At 38.4% G+C, this 17,802-nt stretch overlaps 1 protein-coding gene across 5 annotated transcripts in view; it reads right to left on the reverse strand.

Moving 5' to 3' along the window:
* Positions 1-17,802, reverse strand: part of ANKRD28 (ankyrin repeat domain 28) — a 225,751-nt gene that overhangs the window by 119,242 nt on the left and 88,707 nt on the right. For 3 of the 5 annotated variants that reach the window (XM_070797137.1, XM_019964561.2, XM_070797139.1), the window contains exon 2: positions 15,074-15,157. In XM_070797137.1, the coding sequence (XP_070653238.1) occupies positions 15,074-15,157 (84 nt within the window). Of the gene's footprint in view, positions 1-4,937; positions 4,959-15,073; positions 15,158-16,275; positions 17,801-17,802 lie in introns of those variants that run through there. The other 2 variants (XM_019964553.2, XM_070797138.1) reach the window with 2 other exon arrangements.

The following is a 17,802-nucleotide window of genomic DNA, read 5'->3' on the forward strand; positions in this document are numbered from 1 at the left end:
TTCGGCGCTCAGCCTTCTTCACAGTCCAACTCTCACATCCATACGTGACTACTGGAAAAACCACAGCCTTGACTAGACGGACCTTTGTTGGCAAAGTAACGTCTCTGCTTTTGAATATGCTATCTAGGCTGGTCATAACTTTCCTTCCAAGGAGTAAGCGTCTTCTAATTTCATGGCTGCAGTCACCACCTGCAGTGATTTGGGAGCCCCCCAAAATAAAGTCTGACACTACAACAAAGTGTGGAAAATTCTTTAATAAGAGATGGGAATACCAGATCACCTTACCTGCCTCCTGAGAAATCTGTATGCAGGTAAAGAAGCAACATTTAGAACCGGATATGGAACAATAGACTGCTTCCAAATTGGGAAAGGAGTATATCAAGGCTATATATTGTCACCTTGATTATTTAACTTATACGCAGAATACATCACGCAAAATGCTGGGCTGGATGAAGCACAAGTTGGAATCAAAACTGCTGGGAGAAATATCAATAACCTCAAATATGCAGATGACACCACCCTTACGGCAGAAAGCGAAGAGGAACTAAAGAGTCTCTTGATGAGAGTGAAAGAGGAGAGCGAAAAAGCTGGCTTAAAGCTCAACACTCAAAAAACGAAGATCATGGCATCCATCCGGTCCCATTACTTCATGGCAAACAGAAGGTGAAAAAATGGAAACAGTGACAGATTTTATTTTCTTGGGCTCCAAAATCACTGCAGATGGTGACTGCAGCCATGAAATTAAAAGACGCTTACTCCTTGCAAGAAAAGCTAAGACCAACCTAGATGGCATATTAAAAAGCAGACATCACTTTGATGACAAAAGTCCATCTAGTCAAAGCTATGGTTTTTCCAGTAGTCATGTATGAATGTGAGAGTTGGACCATAAAGAAAGCTGAGCATCGAAGAACCGATGCTTTTGAACTGTGGTGTTAGGAGAAGACTCTTGAGAGTTCCTTGGACTGCAAGGATTTCAAACCAGGGCATCCTAAAGGAAATCAGTCCTTAATATTCATTGGGAAGGACTGATGCTGAAGCTGAGGCTCCAATACTCTGGCCACCTGATGCAAAGAACTGATTCATCTGAAAAGACCCTGATGCTGGGAAAGATTGAAGGCGGGAGGAGAAGGGGATGACAGAGGATGAGATGGTTGGATGGCATCACTGACTCGATAGGCATGAGTTTGAGCAAGCTCCAGGAGTTGGTGATGGACAGCGAAGCCTGGCATGCTGCAGTCCATGGGGTCACAAAGAGTCAGACACGACTGAGCAACTGAACAGAATTGAACTTATAGTCAGTCCTTTGTATACCTGGATCATAAATACTTGAGAAAAAAAATTTCAGAAAGTTCCCTAAATCAAAACTTGAATTTGTCTCAGGCCAGCGGCTATACATAGCATTTACATTGTATTTACAACTATATACATAGTATTTATGCTGTATTAGATATTGTAAGTCATCTAGAGATGATTTAAAGTATATGGGAGAATGGGAGGATGTATATGGGTTATACAAATGGCATATACTACTATTTCATACAAGGGTCTTGTTGAGCATGCACAGATTTTGGCTATCTGGCAGATGAGATAGGGTAACAGTGGGGAGTTCCTAGAACCAATAGTCTACCGATTAGGGATGACTATGCTGGGTGTAAATACAGAGAATTCAAACAAGGTGTCTATCTCCAGAGAGTTACTGAACATGACACAACTAAATTAAGATGTTACAAAGATGTTCAAAGCAATACAGCCATCTGATTGGGGTGACATAATACCACCCGGGGGGCCTGGAAAGGTGCTCCATAAAAAGAGACACTTAAACCTTATATTCATTTTGTATTGCAGCATAAGAAATGACCGTAAGTACAGCAGCTTGAAGCAGTAATCATCTACTGGTTAGAGTTCTGTAGGGTAGAAGTCCAGGTATGGTGTTGGCTGGGTTCTCTGCTGAGGGTAGCTCGCAAAGCTGGAACCAAGGTGTCAATGGGCTGTGCTCACAAAAGGACAGCTGACTAAGGAAGAATTCACTTCCAAGGCTCATTCAGGCAAAATCTGGTTCCTGTGGTTGTGAGACTGAAGTTCCAATCTTCCTTCCTGACTACCAACCAGAAAGTTCCTTCCTTCTGCTCCCACAGACAATCGTTGACCTGTGGCCCCTCCATCTTCAAAACCAACAACAGAGAATCTGTCTCAAATCACATTCCTTACTCCCTTTGTTTCTGACTCTAGACCCAGATTTAAACAGTTCACGTCATTAGGTCAGGCCCACCCAGCTAATCTCACCTTTGGAAAGTCAACTGTTCCAGATGTCATAGACTCACACAAGTGCCACCCTATCATATTTACAGTATAGGGGGTTCTACAGGATATGTACACCAGGAAAGGAGGGCTTTGTGGGCCACTGGAAGCGCCCTGACTGCCGTGAGCTGCAACTGGTAGAATGAACACAAGTGGAAGGCGAGATAGAGAGAGCTGGGAGCAATGTGGGCACAGCTGACCCCCAGAGCCGGGACAGAGTGTCAGCGACACGGGGAAGAGCATGCATGATGGTCTCCCCGGGACCCGGCACAACTGACAGCACAATATTGTTAAGGGAGTGAACTAGCATGCCAAATTCTATCAAGTCAGACTACCAAATATTTACCAAGGGCTTACACACTTATAGCTACAAGAGAAAAGCTAAGACATTTGTTCTAATCATAAGTCACTGGGCAGAAACAGGGGTGAGAAGCCAGTGGGGACAACACGGACAGAAAACGGAACTGGACATTAAGAAAATGAGGCTTGTAAGCTATCTCTGCTAAATGCAAGTGATCACATCAAACTCCAGGGGTCTCAGCTGAATGACATAACTACTATACCTCCAAAATCCCTTTCCAGTGCTATCCATCTTACACAATCGAGGGCTTGATTCTTGCCCTGGAGCAAATTCTATTTAAGAAGTTTTGAATCTAGTTTTAATTCATGTTGTAATCTAGATATTACTCTATCAGTAGTAATATTAAAACGACAAGTCCACAGACCATCCTAAACATTGAATTTACTCTCTGGTGTACACATTTAGCAGCAATCAGATATTCCTAGGCTAAGGCTTACTTGCTTTTCATTTAAAAAAAAAAAAAAAAGAAAGAAAGAAAAACACCAAAATTCCGTATCAATAAGAGTAAGAGGAGGCAAAGGTGATGCCATCTATGAATGGGCAATTTTAATTATCAGATACAACACAATTGTTTTGAAAACTAATGTAGAAAAATTCTTTTTCAAAAAGACTGCTGGACTATCATAGAAAATTGCCATTCCATAAAACATGTAAGGTGCAAGTGTGAAAACACTCACTGGAATGTCAGCTGTTTCAATCAGTAAAATGCTTCTCAATGGCTTTTACAGAGCTAAGTATATTTTTAATAGGCATATTTCCCTGAGCTGAAGAGACAGAGCTGGCAGTCTGGGGAGAAAACCAGGATAAGAGTTCTCAGGGAAGAGTATCAGAGTGGAGAGATGATGCAAAAAGAGAATCCTAGAGACCTGCACAATATCCTTTGTGCTAAGACCTGAGCAGCACATGTGCAAGGGACTTGTAACGAGTGGAGACTTGTGAAAAGAACCACCCAAAATGATTAAAGCAGTGCTTTTCAATCTTTTTTTCTTTATCACTTGAACCCAAGAGACTTTTTAGACTATTCTTTCCTAATTGCCTTGAGGAAATTTTAATGACTGTGTACCTAATTTATGTTCTTTGGCCCGTGGGGCCACGAATCATTGTAATATGAAAGATTTTTCACACACACTCATGCATCCCAACAAAAAACACAATTTGGAGGTGATAAGGAAATGGCAACCCACTCCAGTATTCTTGCTTGGAGAACCCCATGGACAGTGGAGCCTGGCAGGCTATAGCATGGGTTCAGAGTTGGACACGAAGAAGTGACTTAACACAGCAGTGCATATCATTGCCAACGGGAACACACGCATCAGAAGAGACAGGACTCAGTCCTCACACAGGGAACTGTGTACTGTTCCTACCAGCCAGGCTCGAGAAACTTACCACTCCCAGAGCCTTGGGCAATGTACTCAAGAAAAATTACCTCAGGAGTGGGGAAAAATTATTCTATTTTGAAATTAAACAACATTTATAGTAGGAACAAAATGTGTAAGATATGGACAAATCTGAAAAAAAAAAAAAAAAGTAAAAATGGAATTAAAAAATTTGCTGAGGGAAATTAAAAATGACCTAAATAGAGAAATATATAAGTTGCTCAAAGGTAAGGAGACTCAATACTTCTAAAATTTTAATTTTTGCCAAGCTGATCTATAGATTAACACAAGCCCGATTTCTTTCTCCCTCAAGAAACTGACAAGCTGATTCTAAAATTCACATAGAAATGCAATGGACCTAGAATAGCCAAAATAATCTTGAAGGAGAAAAAAGCTGGTAATTTCAAGACTTACTATAAAACTCTGCTATCGTAGCAGTGTGGTACTGGTGTGGAGCCAGACAAACATCGACAGGACATGACAGCGTCCATAGCAGATCACACACACAGGCACGGCTGACTTTGATAAGATGAAAGGCAATTCAGTGAAAAAGCACAGAGTTTTCAAGATTTTGGGGGGAAGTGGGAGGGAACCATGCTGTGTGGTTCCTGATGAGGGACTGAGTGAACCTAGGCCATGTCAGTACAAGTTCAGAATCCAAAACCACCAGGCTGCTGGGGAACTCCCATTTTCAACAAGTATGTTAACAACTGGATATATCCATATATTAAAAAAATGAACTTTGATGTATACCCTGTATCACAAGCAATTATTAACTCAGACTATAGATCTAAATGTAAAATTTATCTACTTCTGCTTCACTGACTACACTAAAGTCTTTGTGTGGATCACAACAAACTGTGGAAAACACTTAAAGAGATGAGAATATCAGGCCACCTTACCTGTCTCCTGAGAACATGTACGCAGGTCAAGAAGCAACAGTTACAAGCAGACATGGAACAACTGACTGGTTAAAAACTGGGAAAGGAGTACAACAAAACTTTATATTGTCACTCTGCTTATTTAACTTATAAACGGAGTACATCACACAAAATGCTGGGCTGGATGAAGCACAAACTGGAATCAAGATTGCTGGGAAAAATATCAATAACCTCAGATATGCACATGATATTACTCTCATGGCAGAAAGCGAAGCGGAACTAAAGAACCTCTTGATGAGAGTGAAAGAGGAGATGAAAAAGCTGGCTTAAAACTCAACACTCAATAAACGAAGATCATGGCATCGGGTCCCATCACTTCATGGCAAAAAGAAGGTAAAAAAATGGAAACAATGACAGATTTTATTTTCTTGGGCTCCAAAATCACTGCAGATGGTGACTGCAGCCATGAAATTAAAAAATGCTTGCTCCTTGGAAGTAAAGCTATGACAAAACTAGACAGCATATTAAAAAGCAGACACATTCCTTTGCCAACAAAGGTTCATACAGTCAAGCTATGGTTTTTCCAGTAGTCATGTACAGATGTTTGCGAGCTGGCCCATAAAGAAGGCTGAGCGCTGAAGAATTGATGCTTTCAAACTGTGGTGCTGGAGAAGACTCTTAAGAGTTCCTTGGACTGCAAGGAGATCAAACTAGGCAATCTTGAAGGAAATCAACTCTTAATATTCATTGGAAGGACTGATGTTGAAGCTGGGGATCTAATACTCTGGTCACCTGATGAGAAGGGCTGACTCACTGGAAAAGCCTTTGACACTAGGAATGACTGAAGGCAAAAGGAGAACGGGGAGACTGAGGACGAGATGGTCAGCTAGCATCACCTACTCAATGGACATGAATTTAAGCAAACTCCAGGAGACAGTGAAGGACAGAGGAGCCTGGCGTGCTACAGTTAACAGAGTCGGACATGACTCAGTGAATGAACAACAACAACAACAAAACTTTTAGAAGACAGGAGAAAATCTATGTGACACTGAGATACAGATTTTTTTTTTTGACATATCACCAAAACGAAAATCCATAAAAGAATAAATTGATAAACTGGATATCATTAAATTTTTAAACCTCTGCTCTCCAAAAACACTCATAAGAGTGAAAATAAAGCCACAGATTGAGGATTTGTGTTCAGAACATATAAAGAGCTCTCAAGAGTAAGAAACCATCTAGTAAGACAAAATATTACCAAAAACATCTGAAAAGACATTCCAAAAGGATATAAAGACTCCCTAGGAGCAATGAAAAGATGCTCAACATCATGAGTTATGTCAGAAATGTAAATCAAAGCTACAGTGAGATACTCATCTATTAGAATGTTTAAGATTAGAAAACACTAATCATACCAAACATTGGTAGGATGTGGAAAAAACTGGAATTCTCAGGTCCTGCTGGTGGGAATGTATAATGGTTGATCCAGTTTGGAAATAGCTGGCAGTTTCTTAAAAAGTGAAACATACGCCTACCATAGGGTCCAAACATTCTGCCACTAGATATTTACCCAAGAGAAAGGAAAGCATATGTTCATACAAAGACTTGTAGACATACCTTCAAAGCCGCTTTATTTGTAATAAATAAAAAAAAAAATCCCTCAAACTCTATCAACAGGTGAGTGGATAAACAAACTGTGTATATCAATACAAATTAATACTATTCAGCAACAGAAAGTAATGAACTATTAGCATACGCCTCAAGATGGATGAATTTCAGAAGAGTTATGCTGAGTTAAAGGAGCTAGACAAAAGAAGGACCTACCATATAAAGCATTCAAGTTAATCGATAGTGACACAAAGTAGATCAGAGGTTGGGGGCAAATACAATCTTTTGAGAATAATAGGAATGTTAACTATCTTGACTGTGGTGATGGTTTCACAGGCGTACACCCATATCAAAACTTATAAAATTGTACACTTCAAATATATGTAACTTACTGCATGTCAACTATATCTCAATAAAATTTAAAAACAGACTGAGGCACTAATTGAGACTTATCAGAGCAATTAGCAAGTTCAGCTCAGTCTAAAATTCAGGACACAATCTATGACATTTTTGTTATATAATTATCATTATTTATCTACCGCCAATTTACATAAACATGTCCATTAAAATTGCTTCAAATAAAGAACTTACAGAACATTTAGTCTATCTGGGAAGCTGATAATATATTTATAATAACTCATAATAAATTCCAATATTATAAAAGTTTTGCTAGCATGCGCTCACCTTCTGAGTCAGCCTACACTCTGTCTATGAAGTGTGTGTGCATATGTGCTCAGTCGTGTCTGATTTTGCAGCCCCATGGACTGTAGCCTACAAGGCTTCTTTGCCCATGGGACTTTCTAGGCAAGAATACTGGAATGCGTTGTCATTTCCTCCTCCAGATGATCTTCCTGACCCAGGGACTGAACCCATGTCTCCCGCACTGCAGGCAGATTCTTTACCACTAAGTCACCAGGGAAGCCCCATCTATGGATTATGTATCTCCCTAAATAAACCTTTCACTTACAAAAAATTATTAAATAAAAATTCTGCTTGCTCATTAGAATTTTTCTTTACTTGGTGAATTTATCTCATTTACTACCAATCAGCAAGACTAAAAATAACTCAAATGTCCTCTAAGAGGGGGACTGATTAAATAAATTCTTATAAACACATAAGGGCAGAACTATGTGAATATAAGGAATAAGGAAGCTCTCTCTAGGCTGCTGCTGCTGCTGCTAAGTCGCTTCAGTCGTGTCCGACTCTGTGTGACCCCACAGACGGCAGCCCACCAGGCTCCCCCGTCCCTGGGATTCTCCAGGCAAGAACACTGGAGTGGGTTGCCATTTCCTTCTCCAACGCATGAAAGTGAAGAGTGAAAGTGAAGTCAGTCAGTCGTGTCCGACTCTTAGCGACCCCATGGACTGCAGCCTACCAGGCTCCTCCATCCATGGGATTTTCCAGGCAAGAGTACTGGAGTGGGCTAGTATGGACTAATTCTCCAAATACACTGGGGATGAAAAAAAAAAAAGGAAAAATGGGGAAAAACATATGTTAAATAAAAAGTAGTTAGTGGAATACAGAGATAAGTCACCATCAGAGATAAGTCACTATCAGTTTCTAGCTGCAAAAACTGCTGGTTTCATTGCACAAAACTTTGTTTCCGGACTATCATAATAAGACATTCACAGACAACGACATGGAACACAGGCTCATTTATGGATCCTGGAGGAAAGCTGAATGCTGGTAAAGAAACTTTGAAAGTCGGAGGCTGAAACCTAGAAGCACTAGCAAGAACAGAGGAGAGGTGCAGTATTTCGGGATGGAGAAACTACAGGTGACCCTCTCAAGGGTGGGAGCCAAGATGGCTCTTCTCTCTCCAATCCTTCCCTGCTTTACCACATGCTCAGTGGAGGCCAGCTGGGAACTGTGTGGGTGCACGTGAGGTGGGCTGGGGGTTTGTGGGCTCCAATACCAATTACTGTGAAGAGCTGCAAAAGATTAGGCACACACATACGTTCTGGGGACAGAGAGTACCCATAGTAACCTCAAGCAACTGAGAGAAGAGGCTGTTAAAGACCTCTTCCAGAACATGAACAGCTTGGTGTGCTGACAGCCAGCAGAGGCAACGTGTGGTCACCAGAAAGATTTGTTAAAGATTAGGGTTTTTCTTAGTAATTTCTAGAAAAGGCTAGAGAACACTGAAGAATGAGGGTGGGTGGAGTTCAGGCAACTTGTGTAAACTTATGGTTTACTACTTTGTGTGAACTGCCAACAATCTTATTACAATAATACTGAAAACAAATGATCTGCTCGTGTGATGTACACACACACATATATGCACATGTATGTATTTGCCAAACAACTTCATCTGAGAGAGTAAAGCAACCTCATTTCCATGATCCCAGAAAGTATTTTTGAAAGCTTAACAGACGTCAGTATTTTTAAGACTACTTTGGCAAAATCAATTCTAAAAAATTTTCAATAAAAAAGTACATCTAAATTTAGAAACCAATATGCAAAATATACAAGGTAGCATTTTCAAAATTATCAAGCTTATATGATACAGGCAAGATCTACTGACTAGTTCTTAAATCAACTCTTCTGAGTTTAAAAAGGGTCACAGTCACAGAATTCATAATCTAAGACTTCCTCTGATTTAAACACTGAAAGCACTGTTGGCTGGATTATAATTACCCCTGGTTTGATACTACTTTGAATGACATTTTTATCCAGCCCAAAACTATGGCACTAAGGGAGGCTTGTTTATTCACTTATTTGCAATACTAAAATTTACCAGTATTTGATTATGAAATTTAGGATTATATTTGCATACAGAATGTGGATGTTAACTTTTAGGGGGAAAGAAATCCATTTTTTTTTAAACCATTACTGTTTTATGGCACTATTTGGCAAAAGAAACAAACATCTCGAATTTACTTTTTAACTTCCCCAGGTTCTGTCAAATCTACATAGGTTCAAATTCTGTTCTGCTAAACACTTTCTGAGTTTTATTTTTGTCACCTATTGCTGGGATGGAAATGTCAACCTACCAACTTTACAAGATTGTTGTGTGAGTTACAGCAAGTAACCATAAAAAGGTTTAGGCACACTGCTGCCTCTGAAATACAAACTCAATAATTAACACCAATTTATATCACTCTGGATAGAAACAAACAATTCCTGCTTGTGGAAAATTTTCTAATAAAGTCATACCTTTTCTCTGAAACGTGTAATTAATATTTCAAATTATTTGGGCTCCATAATATGGCATTAAATTTTGATAATACTAGGGAAAGGTATTATTATTATTGCCATATAAAACTGAAAACACAAATGAAAACTTCTGGACAAAAGCAGGAGATCATTCGTCTGACATTTTTAGTGCCTTGCAAGTTTAGGGTGTGAAAAAAACCATGAGGGCCATTAATGTAAACCTACACATTTTACAACAAAAGCAAGTCCTAAAGAGTAAAATGGATTTGTGGCTCAGCTCGTAAAGTCTGCCTGCAATGAGGGAGACCTGGGTTTGATTCCTGGGTTGGGATGATCCCCTGGAGAAGAGGAAAGGCTACCCACTCCAATATTCTGGCCTGGAGAATTCCATGGACTATATAGTCTATGAGGGCACAAAGAGTCAGACACAACTGAGCAACTTTCACTTTCACAATAATGTCTAAGAAGCACTTAAACCTTTCAAATTATATTCCTGTTCAAATATCTTGTAAACTGTTCTTTACATTGTTGCTGTTCAGTTGTTCAGTCATATTCAACTCTTTGCGACCCCATGGATTGCAGCACACCAGGCTTCCCTGTCCTTCATTGTCTCCCAGTTTGCTCAAACTTACAGCCATTGAGTCAATATGCCACCCAACCATCTCATCCTCTGTCACCCCTTTCTCCTTCTGCCCTCAATCTTTCCAGCATTAAGGTCTTTTCCAATGCATCAGCTCTTTGCATCAGCTGGCCTATTCAGAGTGCTGAAGCTTCAGCTTCAGCATCAGTCCTTCCAGTGAATATTCAGGGTTGATTTCCTTTAGGATGGACTGGTTGGATCTCCTTGCTGTCCAAGGGACTGTCAAGAGTCTTCTCCAGCACTACAGTTCAAAAGCATCAATTCTTCAGTGCTCAGCCTTCTTTATGGTCCAACTCTCACATATGTACATCACTAATGGAAGAACCAAACCGACCTTTGTCAGCAAAGTGATGACTCTGCTTTTTAATATGCTGCTAGGTTTGCCATCGCTTTTCTTCCAAGGAGCAAGCGTCTTTTAATTTCATGGCTGCAGTCACCATCTGCAGTGATTTTGGAGCCCCCAAAAATAAAGTCTGACACAGTTTCCACTGTTTCCCCATCTATTTGCCATGAAAGGGATGGGACCAGATGCAATGATCTTCGTTTTTTCGAGTTTTCAGCCAGCTTTTCACTCTCCTCTTTCACTTTCATCAAGAGGCTCTTTACTTTCTCTTCACTTTCTGCCATTAGGGTAGTGTCACCTGCATATCTGAGGTTACTGGTATTTTTCCTGGTGATCCTGATTCCAGCCTGCGTTTCATCCAGCCCCGCACTTGGCACATAACAAGCAGGGTGACGATATATAGCCTTCATGTACTCCTTTCCGAATTTTGAACCAGTTCACTGTTCCATGACCAATTCTAACTGTTATTTCTTGATCTGCATACAGATTTCATAGGAGGCAGGTATGATGGTCTGGTATTTCCATCTTTTAAGAAAATTTTCCAGTTTGTTGTGATCCACAGAGTCAAAGGCTTTAGCATAGTCAATGAAACAGGTTTTTTCTGGAATCCTCTTGCTTTTTCTATGATCCAGCGGATATTGGCAATTTGATCTCTGGTTCCCCTGCCTTTTCTAAATCCAGCTGGTACATGTGGAAGTTTTTTGTTCACATACTGTTGAAACCTAGCTTAAAGGATTTTGAGCATTACCTTGCTAGCATGTGAGATGAGTGCAATTGTGTGGTAGTTTGAACAGTCTTTGGCATTGCCTTTCTTTGGGATTGGAATGAAAACTGACCTTTTCCAGTTCTGTGGCCACTGCGAAGTTTTCCAAATTTGCTGGCATATTGAGTGCAGCACTTTCACAGCATCATCTTTTAGGACTGGAAATGGCTCAGCTGGAATTCCACCATCTCCACTAGCTTTGTTCGTAGATGAGCTTCCTAAGGCCCACTAGACTTCGCACTCCAAGATGTTTGGTTGACTCTAGGCGAGTGATCACACCATGTTGGTTATCCGGGTCATTAAGATCTGTTTTGTACAGTTCTTCTGTGTATTCTTCCTACCTCTTCTTAATCTTTTCTGCCTCTGTTAGGTCCATACTGCTTCTGTCCTTTAGTGTACCCATCTTTGCATGAAGTGTTCCCTTGGTATCTCAAATTTTCTTGGAGAGTTCTCTAGTCTTTCCCATTCTACTGTTTCCCTCTTTCTTTGCATTGTTCACTGCAGAATGTTCAACTTGAGAAGAGACGCAAAAAGCAACAGAGGAAAGGAAAGATACACCCATCTGAATGCAGAGTTCCAAAGAACAGCAAGCAGAGATAAGAAAGCCTTCTTAAATTCTTTAAATTATGAATATCAAGCTTCCTTTGAATTTTTTTTTTAACTTTTTCACCTATTTGGCATACAGTGCTTCTTCCACATCTGAGTGACTTATTTTTCTAAAAGTTTGCTATTTCAACTGTTTTTAGGCAATCAAAAATCTTCTACTAGGTTACCTATCCAAACAACAATTTCCTTTTATTCCTTCCTGAAAATGCTGATTTTCTCCAGATAGAGTTCAATATAATCACTGAGGATAAGCTGCTATTCTCATGCCACAGGATGAACCTGGTGATGAACAATGACTTATCTAAGCAAAAAGCTAATCCCATTCTACCTCTGCTGGTGGACTGGTTTACAGTGGGCTTGTAACCAAGGAATCTCAGGGAGTTTTGTAGCAATTCTGAAAAAGAGCTTTTGCTTGATTAAAGAAGAAAAAAAGGAAATTTACAGAGTTTCCTTTCCAGTTTTTCTGGTTGTTTGTCTTAAGTGCAGGATGCAGCAGTTATCTCTTTACCAGGAGGAGAAAGCCAAGAGTCTCAGAGAGAAGCTCATCCAGGGCCATGATATTACTGTCTTAACCAACCCCCAAACACCCTGTTCTGGACTAAACTCCTGTATAAGCAACAAATTCCTGGATTTACTCAGATAGTCAACCACTTGTGGGCCAAAGTCTCCAAAAAGAAAACTCCCATATTTTCTAGTGAAATCATCTCAGGTAGCTTCTATAATAAAATACTTCCTTCTCAGACCAAAGTATATGAATGCATAATATTTTATATCAGTTTTTAAAAAATCAGATACGTTACTAAGAAAGATGCTATTTAGTGGTCCATAGTATTCAATACTTCAGGATATGACTCAAGAAGCTAACCTAAATTAATAACAATGCTTATTTAACAGTATAGAGACAAATCTGAACTCTTATACCCACTCTAAGAACAAAAATAACTTTAAAAAATATACGTTTCAAAAAGATGTCATTCTCAAATACTCATTTGAATAAATTATTTTAGAAAACACCACTGTTGCACTGACATAAAGCTTAAAAATATTTTATTACCTATCTAGAATGAGTAGGTTTTATATTATAGAACAGTGTAAGTTTTATTACAAACATACACACTCGCCTCTTAAAATCCTATGCAATTCCTTATCATGGAGGATAAAAATAAGGGGAAAAAATTGCCACCCTAAATTAGAAGAATGGCCAAAGACTTAACAAATATGATGATGACAATACTGTCAACTATCAAGAGTCACAAAAGGAAAGGAACCATTAAAAAACTGTCAAAACTCCATGAATCATTAAAGACAAAATCACCCTCAAGAAGGGTCTACTGATTTGAAACACTAACCAAGCTTTTAGTTCTAAGCGTGGGTCTATGTTTCAGACAAGCGATCAAGCTAGCAGATGTTAAGAAACAATATTTTACAAGTAAGCAAAGAAAGGAATCTATAAGGAGAAAAGCAAAGATGAAAAGTCATAAAAGTTAAGAGGTCACACACTACAGACCCAGAACAGTTTCTAAGGCTATCACAGTGGAATAAACTGATTCTCAAAAACAATCTTTTGAGCATAAAACTTTTAAAATTTAAGATAATTTGATTATTATAGCAGAAAAGCAGTTGGCTATATTGAGGCTTTATAATGATAGACATATTAACCATGGTTAGTAGGATTATACACCAAACCTCCTCAATAAGATGAGATTTGTTAGTTCTGTTTAAAACAAACAAAAAACAGTATGTTAAATAGAACAGAATGCCTTTTCCTCCTCCTAAGCGTATACCCTACAATTATTTTGTCTTGAGTATACTCTCCAGGACACCCCAATTATATAAAGTAACCAGCACTTCATTTAAAATAAATCCTGAATGAGGTAAATGTTTCCAGTAAATATAAACTTAAACACAATGCTTAAGGGAAAAATGTAATGACAGCATTTTGGTTACATTTTAGAATGTAAGGATGAATCATTTTAACTAATGATTCAAATTTACTCAGTTAATTCAACCTTAAAAAATAAGATACTTCTTATATCTACTTAACATCAAGTGGTCATGATAGCACTATCCAAAAGAACAGGGGAAAGATGAGAGCTGGAGATGAGCTGGCAGAACACGGCTTTCTTAGAACTGGCCAATCAATTCCAGGTCATCTGTTTTGCTGTTGCTATAGGGACCTTATGAATCACGACTTCTCCCTACTCTCCATCTTTTAGAGAAGTGAATCACGTATGAAAAAGATACTGAAAACATTAACTTCCAGTAAAAATATATACAGTAAAAATTTTGATTTTATTACAGTTAATTATATATTTTCACCCACCTCAGCTTAGTAAATTAAAAAGTTTTGCCACTGGAGAAACATACACAGAATTATCTACATACCCACTCTTTCCAAAACTGTCCCTCCTGTCAGTCCTGAATGTTATTCCACTGTATCTTTAAAAGTCTGAAGAACTTTCAAACAATGTTTTTATTTACTGTGATACCCAAACAGATGCATCTTTGTGTATAATGTTTACCATGATTGCTTACAGAAAGCAAATTTGACCTCAGAACCAAGTTAGATATATTATAAATTTAAGACATGTCTCTTATTTTAAGTTCACAAAAAAGAATCATCATCTGAATATTTAACAGTGAAGTGTCATGACGTCTATAACTTACTTTCAAATGGGATTCAGAAAAAGAATAAATATATGTGTAGTATAAAAATAACTTGTGTAAATATTGGAGAGAAAGCAAATACGGCAAATGTTATCAATGATGGAGGTTATGTGGGTATTCAAAAAGTTCTTCAACTTTTCTGTGAAAAATTTCAAAGTAAAAGGTTGGGGGAACAAAAATCCTTCACTGACTCCTAGTTGTCCTAGGTTTTAGTAATTACCCTGAATATACATATCCAGTCCTTTCCTTTTTGCCTCAAGACCTTTTTACCTTTGCTTAGACAAACTTACAGAATTGTGTTAGGTCTTTTAACAAAAATCATCAACTCTAGCAAAGTACGCTTTTCAAGGCTGGTATCAGTGAAACTGTTTTACCTGAAAGTTAACATCTTCTTTCTTAAATATTAGTGCTCGAACTTCATCAGGATCTCCATTAAATATAGCTTGCACCAGTGAGGGCTAAAATACAAGAGAGTAATAAAAACATTAATCACACCACATGGATGATTCTTAAGCTATTTCCACATAACTTTTAAACTAAAATTTTTCTTCCCTATCACAACAAAAATCACTTGGCTTTTGACATAAACTAAGTTTCATGAAGTCAAATCATATGAAAGTACAAGATTCCTCTTTGGAAAAAAGAGTAGGCCTAATTAAAAAAAAATCAATTCCATATGACCAAAATTAGGTAGTATAAAAACCATAATTAGATTTTATATGAGTGGAAACCTTTTTTTATACAGACGGTAAAAAGAAAGTATCTTCCAAATAAATACAAGTGAGACATCTCAACACATACTTGCAGGACACAGCTCGTCAAACAGGCATTTGACAAGGAGCCCACAGAGGAAGCCTCCTCGAGCAGCTCTGTTTCGGGCACCCGAATAATTTGCATGAGTTAGCATTCCATGTGTAAAGATAAAAATCCAAAGAAAACCTGACAGCTGATGAAAATCACTGCTATTCAAAGACCAAAAATTACTGTAAATCTGAGTAACATGAAGAGGCAGACACATGCATGTCTAAATATAACAAGTTCTTAATCAATGATATAGCCTCTCTGATAAGGTATCACATTATACTCTCAAACAAAAAGTTAATTGACAAAGCTTTAAAAATAAAATTAAAGATGAAGCCTGATTCTTTTTCTGTAACAGCCCTGCATGTACATATATAAAATTCACTACAGAGAAGGCTGTGCCTCGGTGCTGCTGGCAACAGCCAACTTTCCTAAAACACACAGTTCCTCATACTTGCCACATCAGTTTCTAAAACCACAAGTAAAAACTGAAACATGGGTGCTGTAGCCTACTATCCTCAAATTATTTTTTAAACTCATTTTAACAGATTAAGAGATAAAGTCTGAAATGTTATCTAAACATCTGAAAAAGTGAAAATAGGAAATGTGTGTATTTATACACAAGTAATATTACATCACACTCACACACCTATATTGCTTTCACTTGGGTTTTTTATGTAACTAGTGGAAATTAACTTGCATTTATGCTTAAAAAATAAAATTTACCCTGCTAGTTCAATAAAAGATAGTAAACATATAAACTCTCGTATCTTACCAATACATTTCCCGAAGGTGCAGAATGTAGGGATTTATTTTCCTGTGGCAATTTACAAATGAATTCAGGAGACTCATCTTCTACCTCCTCCAAAACAACAATACACACTCGACTCATTCGTTCTTTTAAAAAGCTGAATTCTAAGCTATGTGATAAAAGTCACAGTTGGAAGAGCACAAGTAGCTTTTCCTCCTCTTCTGTACAGCGCTTAGAATCATCCTTTAAAAAGCACAGCTGGTGTTTTTAAAGTTAATAAGTACTATCAGAAAAACTAAAGCTTAAAATTATAACTACATAACTTCCTAAAAAAAAAAACAAACAAACCCAAATTCTATTATTTTGTCGGGTTACTGTAAAACTTAAAAGAAATTTCACATCAACATGTCAAGAACTAAAACTGAATCCAGAACAAGCTCATTTAAAACTATTTTTCCGCTACCAAGATAGTCATATTACTACTCTGTTTTACAGAAATTCACTTGCATAAAAAGATCACTGTCTGGGTGATAGCACCACACACAACAGAATAAGACGAGGAGCAAGTGCTGAGACAGACGATCACAGCTATACCCACTCCTGCCTGCAAGGTCATAGTTACCAGCAGCTGGCTTGCTTATCATTGAAAATAAAATATAAAATCTCACTATTCGGTTTCCACTTCTAATTTGTCTCCACTTCTTCAGCTTCGCTGGTTTAATATAGATACTATCCAGGAAAAAAAAAAAATACAGCTAGAGCTCTCAAAATGTTGCTCAGAGGTTGACAATTCTTTCTGTGTTTGAAAAAGAAAAAAAAACAACACTCTGCATTAATAGCAAAGCTGCAGTACATTTACATGCAATGAGTCAGACCACAAGAGACAATAAGACTCTTGGTACTAGAAAACAGCTTGATTAATCCAGATATTCCATATAAGAGAAGAAACAGTTAGCTTTATTCCCATCGACAGCACAGGAAAAGCCTAGTGTTCATTCTTCCTCCATCAGGCAGTGGTCTGTGGCTGCTCCAGCAAAAGGGCACAGGCACCAAGCAGAAACGGTGTTAGCGGAGAATCCTAATGGAACAGGCAGGCTGCGAAGGAATTAGAAGGCATTTGAGCTCAAATTACAGCTTCAGGCTTTTCATTTTTAAAAAAGAGAGGGAGAAAACTCCAGTAGTTTATCATTCCAGTGTTTTCTTTGATCTCCACATGAATGCAGCTTCCATCAAAGAGTCTTCATTCAGAGGAAAAAACAGCAGACTGTGCATCTTCTCTGAGCCAACTACTTTATTCAATCATCTGCCTCTGTGCCAATATAGTTTCCTTCCACTGTGAAAACCGCTACAGTTTTCTTTTTCAGTCGATTTCAGATGCTTTCCTGTTCCTCATATGATCTTGCAAACCGCCACTGACACCTCCAAATGAGTAGCAGGTCCTTAACAAACAGAGAACCTCAGGATCGGCCCCATAGAAGCATTCCAACTGAGCAACAGTCTGAAGAGCAAGGACTGCAGAACCGCAGGGTGAAATGCCTAGTAATGCTCACA

The sequence above is a fragment of the Bos indicus genome, chromosome 1 (assembly GCF_029378745.1).
Source record: "Bos indicus isolate NIAB-ARS_2022 breed Sahiwal x Tharparkar chromosome 1, NIAB-ARS_B.indTharparkar_mat_pri_1.0, whole genome shotgun sequence".
NCBI lineage: Eukaryota > Metazoa > Chordata > Mammalia > Artiodactyla > Bovidae > Bos > Bos indicus.